Source organism: Acanthaster planci, linkage group LG03, assembly GCF_054643075.1.
Source record: "Acanthaster planci isolate LZ-2023a linkage group LG03, COTS_SCS, whole genome shotgun sequence".
Lineage (NCBI taxonomy): Eukaryota > Metazoa > Echinodermata > Asteroidea > Valvatida > Acanthasteridae > Acanthaster > Acanthaster planci.
Window position 1 is genome coordinate 24,889,313 of NC_141779.1, and position 10,111 is coordinate 24,899,423.

Consider the following 10,111-nt stretch of genomic DNA (forward strand, 5'->3'; position numbering starts at 1 on the left):
CATCCTTCAGAATTCAAATGAAGTGAATAGATATTGATATTCATGGTTAACCAGAATTATACGATATCTTTGCGTTTATTTGTTTAAATTAGAGTAAAAATAGGCCCTCTCCTTTGTACAGTTGGAGAATACGTCACCGTCGTAGATAGCTGACCCAAAGCCTAAAACATTGTAATCTAAATCGTTTCCGTTAAACTATCTAAGTTTGATATTTAGTCTTTAAAAGAGCATTACAGTGGAGAAAGCGGTGTAGTCATCATTGGTGATACAGACCTGTGAAGTCAGCTCATAATGCGTACCTTGGTTCTTCTGTTGTTGGTGGGTGTAGCTGCAGCCGGCCTTGCTCCGCTGTACGAAGTTGAGGAGAACGTCAAAGGCAGCTACATCATCAAATTCAAGTAACCAGTGTTAAATTATAGGAACTAACAAGAACAAATGAAGACGTATAACACTTCTTATAAATTTTTGAATAATTTGCTAATATACTCTCGTTTGTATTATCCCAGGGATGACTTGGATGTTGACATCACTGCTGATGACATACAGCGTCGTGTCCAAAGGCAGCGTTTTGGTAGAGCTAGCTTCTCCCGTCGCTACCACAACGTCTTGACCGGTGTGGTTGCAGAACTGTCGGAGGAAGCACTGCAATATGTGAGAACGGAAGCGATTTTCTATACAATACGGTAGTTTATAATTTTATTTGTTCGAAAACCAGTTGGTAATGTTCCTGCTTTAGAAAAAAGGTACCGCGTATTCGTAAGGGTGATGTCAGTATAAAATTATTTCAAATTGGTTAAATCGATGAGAACGGAAGGTCTGCCTGCCAAAGTCTTTCTTTGAGATGATCATTGGCGTTTGTAATTATTATTGGTTTTACACAAATCAAAGGCGGAAAAGAGCACTTTTTTCTGCTTCAAAATCTGGATGTTTCGTTTCTTGTAAGTTTTTTGCTAACCTAAAAGCATCATTATGAAATTACCACGTTGAATAGTTCTCCTCTGTTTTGCACTATTGGTGAATATTTATTTGTGATTTTTGTCAGGTACGAACTTTGGATGAGGTTGAGTATGTATCTGAGGACGGCATTGCATACGCGACTGCGATACCCTGGGGACTAGACCGGATTGGACAGAGATCTTCATCCCTCGATAACAAATACTCACCTGACTCAAAATACAGTACGGAGTTCATTCTTAAAGAATCAGGAAGTTTCAAAAGTTATATCCCTGCAGAGTATAAGCTGCGTACTCTTTAATTTTTTTTATATGGACCATGGTCTGAAGCATGGATGTTGGTGTAACAAAATCTTTCAAAGCATATTAAACGACAAAAATGTTACCTGAGAGAGTATTTAATAATTATGAATTTGTAGATAGCATTCCCTCGTTGCAATGTAGCCTAATTGTGAAAGCTTAATTTAAATCCGCAGTTTATTCCTCGTGCATTTGCTTTTCTTACAGGTGTCGAGCCAGCTACTGTTGAATGATGTTGTACCAATTTTCACTGTTCAGACCTGCGTTTGCTAAAACACGCATGTGGGTGTCACAGATATTTTAGTGAATATTAAACGACGAAAATTTGCCTCGACGAAAGTGTGAATAATTGAAAAATTAATTGTTGTCATTCCCCCACATGAACTGATTCCACAACGTTTTTCTCGTGCGTTTGTTTTTTATCACTGGTATCGAGCCGGCTTTTATGGAATACTATACGGAATCTATGTTCATTTCACTCTATGTAACGGCCCTGTGTGTCCGTACTTCTACGAAGTACTACGTATCCTATGCAATTAGCTTCAGAAAGTTGTATTTTATCTTCATTGTTTGTAAGCTAATAGTAAGCTAATAGTAAAGTTTCCCTTTCACAGGAAGTGGACGGGGGGTTGAAATCTGGGTCTTGGACACCGGTGTTCGTTTTTCACACAACGATTTTGGAGGCAGAGCCTCATTTGGGTATGATGCCTTTGGTGACGATGTGAGTTCCATTTCTTCTTAACACACTGTAATTATGTAATTAAAAACTTGTTTGCATAAACGGGTGTTACGCATTAGGTCACAAATCCTTGTGTAACTGATCAACAGAAAATTCAACCATCTGCAACACTGATATCACTGAATTACTTTCATATGCATCCGGACATCACTGGATGTTTCCTTGGAACATTTGGCATGACTGAATTGTCCTTTTATCATAGGGTTCGGATTGTAACGGTCATGGCACCCACTGTGCTGGTATTGCAGCAGGGTCCACTTATGGCGTAGCCAAAAAAGCAACTATCAAAGCTGGAAGAGTCTTGGGATGTAGCGGCAGCGGTTCTTACTCGGGAATCATCGGAGGTAGGTCAAGGGAGTGATCTGACATTCAGTTAAAGCTGTGGATTATTTTTCAGCTTGATATACGTCTGACTAAATATACCCTAAGTTTTAATTCATGTTGCCGTATTTATTTTTTTAATTGTATTTAGCACTGGACCATGTCAAGGCAAATGCCAACAAACCAGCTGTTGTTTCCATGTCTCTTGGAGGATCGAGATCTACATCTTTGGATAATGCAGTGAACAGCGTGATAAGTGCAGGCATTTCAGTGGTTGTCGCTGCTGGTAACGACAATGCTAATGCTTGTAATACTTCTCCAGCTAGGGTTGACAAGGTAACTACAGTAGAGTAGACCCTGTTAATTACTTCAAGCTGTGAATAAATGTTATTTGAAGTCCTACGGATGGAAACATTTAATATGAAAGATCGAAAGAAATTGTTTAAATAAAGCACAGTTGTAGGATTAAAGGTAGTGTACACCACTGGTAAATCCCCTAAATCGACCTACTAGTATAATCCTGAAATATTTTAAGCGTTCTTAAAGCAGTCCTTGAAATATTTCTGCCCAGAATGCTGTAGTTTTCCAGAAAACAGAAATTGTGTACTTTTTTACGGTAATCGGTCGACCGTCGTATAAGAGTTCATTTCACTGGGCACGTCACATTTTTTAACTGGCGCCAATTTTCTTGTGTGTAGTATTTGCGGGATATCGTGGGAGTCTCCTTTAATGAACGGGTAAACCTGAAAGCAAAATTATACTTACAGAAATTCACCAAAAGCATTGCAAACTATAGGAAATTATAAGAACTTGAGTGTAAAGTATTAAATAAATTTTATCAGTGTGAAGTTAAATTTTAATTTAAGGGAAGGATTTTCTTAACCAAAAAACTGTGCGAATTCAAAATCATCCCTGGAGCATAATGGTATGGTCCCCACTTACGTCAACAAAAAGTACGATTTCCACACGTTAAACCTCCAATATTTCAAGACATTTCCTCTTTGTTTATAATTATCTATGAGCCAACTAAAAATGGTGTTTTTAGACTTCCATTGACATACAAACCGAGGTGAATGTGTCATCAATAAGCACAATCGCGGGCGCACGTACATTATCATAAAGACACAAGTCGACTGCATTCCTGGATGAAGATTTTTTTCATGAATCTGCAATGCTATGTTATCAAGCTAAATTCACTGATTCCTGAAAACTGCTCTTTTTCTAACGGAGAGAGAACCTCTCCCACCCTGTAATTCATATATTTTACGAAAGATAAATTACAGGATCTTTGATTTAATCGTTGAAAATTCCGCGCTTTTTTTCAATTTTTCACAAGGCAACTAACTCAAACATGAAACAAGTCTGTGGAATGTACGTTGCAGTGAATAATATTACTCCGCCATCAGCCAATTTTGCGGAATTACGACAAAAACCTAATGATGTACACTACCTTTAAAGGGTAGCTGCAATCAATGTTTTTGATTACATACCTGTAAAATGCATCTTGTGCCTCAGTAAACCTTATTTTTAAATTTCACTATTTTAAAGGGTATTTTAGGGCCTCTCTATTTTTTATGTTTAAGAGTATTTCCATATTCATGAGCAAAACTGTAATGTCATCTCAATGTTACATTGGTTTGTTAACAAAATGTATTGTGTTTTCGTGGATTTTCCTTGAGCGTTTTCTTTTTTGCTAATTTATTGTTTATGTGCATAGCATAAGAACCATCAATCCCTCTTTCAGAAATGTTCTCGGTTTAGTAAATGTTGGCTTCAGAATTTGAACAGAAATACCTGTACATGTAAACTGAACCATGTCTTCCGTAGATGACTCCAAAGAAACAGCGCCCTCAGTTGGAATATGGATAATTTTGAATGTATAAAAGTGTGCGCTTTCCGATGAATTTAAGCAAATAGAAGTGTGTAAGAGTTTTCATGCATTGAAGAAAAGTACTAGACACAGAAAAATTGTGTCGAAAACTTCCGATTGCAGCTACACTTTAAAGACGGTAGTCAGCAACTCTGACAGTGGACATGAGAAGAAATTATTTGTAACAATACGGTAGATGACGAGGTAGTAAGTCTCCATTTGGCATTGCTTTGTAGATAATGATCTCAAAGATGTCACTAAATGCACGATGCTTTTGCTTTTGGCAGGCAGTCACTGTAGGATCATCAGATAAGTACGACAGAAGATCTTCCTTTTCAAATTATGGGTCGTGTGTCGACATCTTTGCCCCTGGCAGCTCCATCCCGAGCGCCTATTACACTTCTAACAGTGCGACAAAGACACTGTCAGGGACCTCCATGGCCTGTCCACATGTTTCAGGTGAGGAACTGTTTCCCTTATGTCTCCCCCGATCGTTTTTCTCATTTGTCATTTCTTCCAATATTGTTCATCTCTTTGTTTCCCCTCTCTTGTCCTCATTATACTTCCTTTTGCAACTGATTATGCAACTCATTTGAATCAGCATCACACTGTGGGCTAAATACGAAATTGGTGTTTATTTTTTCTGATGTTTCCTTTTGTAGGAATTGCTGCTCTCTACTTGGCTGAAAGCTCGGGTCGTTCACCTGCTACCATAATGAATAAACTCAAGAGCGCTGCAACCAGCAACGCCCTCTCTAGTGTTGGATCAGGCAGTCCTAACCTTCTTGCATACGTCGATCAATAGAAGTCTCCCATGCTGGACTTGACAAGTTTCTGGATTCTGCTTTGACTCTTGTTTGAACTGAATTTCATTGTCTAATTGTATACCTTGACTTTTTAAAATAAAATAAATAAAAGTAATGGCGCATGATAATGTTTAATCATATCATAAGGCTTGAAAACCCTTGGATTTTAAATTTGAAATGGCAAAAAGTAACAATATCGTTCTTGTTATCATGAAATGAGACGTTAGTCAGAAAAAAAATCTGCTATAGTCTATGTTACTGGTCTGTCATTCCTCTCAACACAAACTCCGCGCTAGAAAATATATAAATGTATGGGGCGCAGCACCCCCTAGTAAACGATTCGAATCGTTATGTATCTAGAAATCTTGGGGGAAATGAGACCATGTTACTCCTTGACCAAAAGGAAAATATATTGCAAGGCACAGTAGATTAAATGAGAATAGGAAGATGGTATTCAGGAGATTACTAAAGTGAAGACCACAATAATAACGATCAAACAATCTTGAGGAATAACATTTACGTTTTGATTTCAAATTGTTCAAAATTACTTCTTAATGAAACCGCAATCAATCATAAAATCGCTTCAAGGTGTCATAATAAGGTTAATTATTAAAAAAAAGTAATATCAAAAATACTATTTAATCCAAAGTATCGGAAATTGAAGGCCAGTTATTTGGAAATAACAGAAAATTATTACCTGCTGTCTGTCGCCAATATCAGGAGCAAACTATAGAAAGCAGCTGCCCAGATTGTTGCAGCATACGTTGAATCGAGCATTCCCAATCTTCTTACATAGTTCCAAATAGACACCGCCATTATGGTCTTGACAAGTTTCTGGATACTATTTTGACTTCTGTTTGAACTGTAATTAATACGATTGTACCTGGTGCTTTTAAATAAAATTAAAAAGAATCAATAGCAGATTTTTCCGTCTTTTTGATACAGCTTGAAGAGATACAAATCCGGTCTTTTCTTCAATTATGTAAAGATAACGTTCTCCATTCAACACAAGATATTGTGGCTCTCACCTCCTCCAATCACCGTCCTATGAGCGGTCTAACAAGCCTGGGGAGCAGATTCGTTGCGGCTCAGTCTACTAACAGGCACTGGGGTCCTTACTCGCGGGTAGGGGTAAACACACCTCACAAACACAAGGGCAAGAGACTCTCAAATTGAATGAATTAGACAAACGGAATTTGGGGTCGTTACTGAAACTTCATTGACCGAATGCCTCTTAATTAGGTGCAAGATCAAGTATAAAGCATTATCTTCACTTGAAACTGCAGGCAAGGTTTTTCCTTCTTAGCTCTAACTCTTAGATTACCCTTTCACCGTTGCACACGGCTGTTGCCTTTCAATCACCCATCCTTACACAGCTATACTTGTGGGGTATTTCCTTTGTTCTCGTGTACAAAACTCCCACCCAACACGCAAAAAATTCAAATCACTTCAATTTAAACCAAATTAAACCAAACTTTCCTGGGTTGAAATTTCGACCGTATGTCCCTTATATAAAACACTTCGATTTGCGACAAATTTTTACCCATCAAAAATTTCCCCTTTTTGAGTTATTTCCAAATATCAGTTTCGTGAAATTCCTGTGGGTACCAATTTTGGTGAAAAGGTAAAAACTGGCCTTCTGGGGTACTTCCCATTGTACCAGTACTCCACAAGGCCCCATGTATGAGCGCACGTAGGTGTACGTACATGAACGCATTTAACAGGCACACAGCTCAGACCAGTGTGACCCCAATTCCTGATTACGACCATTTCGTCATATGCGGGTGTTCTATGAGCGCGCAGATCTGCATGGCACTACGTTCCAGAAAAACTGCACCAATGATACAAGTGTTTTGGAAACAAAAGGCTTTGTTATTACAATACTGTACTTCAATGAATAAACTTTTCAGCCTTGCAGGCTGCATAAACCCATGAATGTACAACAAATACAGTATTAGATGAGACTTGAGGCTAGGCATGGTGGAAGTACTAACTATGGACAGGTTTTCGGTGACACCATGTGGGTATATGTCTCTTTTGTGAGTGTGTGTGGTTCTGAGAAGAACCGGGGTTCACTCGACGTTTCAGACAGTGTGCTCTGTCCATCTTCAGGAGAAAGAGTGCGTGTGTGGCCTTTAAGTACTGGAGGATTGGGAGGATTCAGTGTAGTGGGAACTCGTTGAGGCGGAACAGCCTAACTGGTGCTTGGATCCTAATCCTGTGGGTTGCTGTTAGTGGGCTCGGTGATGCGTGTCACTGTTGACGTGGGTGGTTCCCTCGGGCACTCCGTCTACCGTAAGCCCACCCACAAAGACCGGTACCTGCACAACTCATCTTTCCATCATCCCAGGGTAAAATCTTCAGTCATCCGCACCCTGATCCAACGAGCACACAAGAACTGCAAACAGGAACACTTACAAGATGAACTCCAGCACATCTCAACAGCACTCCGGCTCAATGAATATCATCGGCGCCAAGTCAAGACTCAAAATCACCTCAATTTTCGGGTCTCCTATACCCAAAGTCAGCGCCCCAACTATAAGGACATAGTCAACCCCCCATTCATAGGTAGTACGTCACACAAAATCCAACGGATCCTCAATCAAGCCAGCATCAAGGTGTATCACTCATCGATCAAGAAACTCCAAGCCAGCCTGCAGACGCACAAGGACAAGCAAGACCACAAGACCAAAGCTGGTGTGTGTGGCATCTCCTGCGAATGTGGGAAGGTGTGTATCGGCGAGACTGGAAGAGATCTCTCTACCAGAGTCAAAGAGCACACTGCCCATGGCTGCAGAGGAGACTATGACAAATCGGCCATAGTGAAGCACTCACATGCTGAAGATCACATCATCGACTGGAAAGCAGCAGAACTCATCGTTCCTGTCAACAGATGGCACCCCAGATGCATCAGAGAAGCCATCGAGATGTGCAGACACGACACAGTACCCCAAGACATCGGCTTCAACATTAGCAACATCTGGCGCCCCCGCTACCCAACCAGACCAATGGGTCCTCAATACCCACGGTCCACTACCCTCTCCCGACGACAGCCACGTCAACAGTTCCGCCTCAACGAGTTCCCACTACACTCAATCCTCCCAACCAGTACTTAAAGGCTACACATGCACTCTTTCTCCTGAAGACGGACAGAGCACTTTTTCTGAAACGTCGAGTGAACCCCGGTTCTTCTCAGAACCACACACACTCACAAAAAAGACATATACCCACATGTTGTCACCGCAAATCTGTCCACAGTAAATACAGTATTGCAGCTAACCCTTCTGCATATCCGACAGTTAAATCCATCCAATGTAAACAAAGCAAATATTGGCAACATTTCAAATGAAACAAATACAGTCAAACTCCGTTAAGACGATCACCACTGACCAACCCCTCCAAACCAAATTAGCGTGGCCCGCGTCCTGTCAGCAATGAAGCAATTTTTTCGGTGTATTTTGCAGACAATATGAACACGAAGTGGAATATTTGTAATGCTGTTACCGCAAAACCTTTCTGAAAGTGGAGGGACAGGAAAATCAAACGGATTTCTGCAACGTTTCTGGGCCGATTATAACAAGCTTCAAGCCAAGTTTTCACGGTGGAGGCACGTGGGCCTGGAGTGGTCTGGTTCCCATGTAATATTCGAGTAGTAGATGAACTGCAGAGGCCCGATTATCGGTTTTGCATAAATTATGATGACGTTGCTTCGGTATGAGAAAAATTCGGTATGAGAAAAATTGGACACAAGAAAGTCGTACTTCATGTGCATGATGACACAATCCAGTGTTGTGGAGCGATTAAAGGTAACAGTACGAACCTGCAAGAAAACAGAGGAACTCGCCGTGACCCCCAGCAGCAAAGCATAGTTATCATCTTATAATCGCAATTTTGTAACCGAAAAAGCGCAGTTTTCCAGAAGTGGATCATTTTGGGAAAGTAGTCACGATAAAGAGGAGAAATTGTAGCTTCAAACTGCGGCGAGCTTGTCGAAATCGTCACAATTTATTCTGTGCACGGTGAAAAGTTTGTAGAAAATACGTGTTTGACTCGCACCTTTCCGACGTTAAGGAATGCGCCGTATAAAAGAGTGACAAAATACGTACTAGTTTTTCATATGAAGAAAAGAGTTTTCTTAAAATGTAGCGATCTCTCTATCTCACCGAAGCATGATGGCATGGTCCAAACTGTACATGGATTCTGTCTCTGACGTGTAAGAGAATTTTGATAACCAAAACTGCCCTTCAAGACATTAAACACCATGTATTTCCAGAAATAATTTTATATCAGCTCATAATTATTAATTTTTCGACTGAAAATGGATTTCAGACTTAGATCGACCTGTAAACCGACCCAAAAGTGTGGTCATAAAGCATAATCACGCATGCAGGTGTATGCATAAATCCATCATGTCATGGGCGTGAATAAATAGGTTTACACTTAATATAATTTTGTCTCGACATTTCGCAAGATTTACATGCTCTTTTACTCATGTCATATAGGCCTACTTGTGCATGTGTTTGATACAGTAGAAAGGGAAAAAGTACCTTTGAGTCATTGGCCTGTGGTAAGTCATAATAATTTTTTAGCAACATGGTAAAATTTAATTCAAAAGGGATGTGGTAAAGGTGCCGTATCTCTCCATATCTAATTTACACTTCTTTCGTTGGACATACCGAAAATGTTCCACCAAAATTTCGTTCTACACTCTGTCAAGTATACCAGCTCTGCAGAATGCACATTATTGGTATCTCGTGTAACAACATGCAACTACGATGGTCGTGGTTCGTGTGACCTAAGCATGCCAGATGTAATTCCTGTTTTAAGTTAACTCAGTGAAAATACATTACACTTGTATTTATTCAAAATAGGGTGCTTATTATGATTAATATCAGTGCTACTGAAGACTTTAGATGAAGACTTGCTTGCTCCATTTCTGTACTATCTGAGTAGGGGTGGGTTTCAGCCTGGCACACTTTGACCTTTCCTATAAAATAGCTAAAGGTCACATTAATATTCATAAGCATAATAATATAATATTGATAGGAGTAGGAATGAAAATGGATGAAAAAAATGGCACAAGATGACGTAGGGATGAATAGGAATCGCATAGGGTCAGAAA

General features: G+C 39.8%; 2 protein-coding genes across 2 annotated transcripts; both read left to right on the plus strand.

Moving 5' to 3' along the window:
• Positions 1–238: 238 nt before the first annotated feature.
• LOC110990554 (uncharacterized) lies at positions 239–5,905 on the plus strand. Its single transcript, XM_022255605.2, has 8 exons — positions 239–398; positions 507–651; positions 1,043–1,178; positions 1,868–1,974; positions 2,195–2,336; positions 2,465–2,649; positions 4,471–4,642; positions 4,846–5,905. Exons 1-8 carry the CDS (start codon positions 292–294, stop codon positions 4,986–4,988), a joined length of 1,137 nt encoding a protein of 378 aa, XP_022111297.2. The 5' UTR covers positions 239–291; the 3' UTR covers positions 4,989–5,905.
• Positions 5,906–7,235: 1,330 nt separating this feature from the next.
• LOC110990552 (uncharacterized) lies at positions 7,236–8,105 on the plus strand. Its single transcript, XM_022255603.2, has one exon. The coding sequence runs from the start codon at positions 7,236–7,238 to the stop codon at positions 8,103–8,105; it is 870 nt and encodes a 289-aa protein (XP_022111295.2).
• Positions 8,106–10,111: the final 2,006 nt, after the last annotated feature.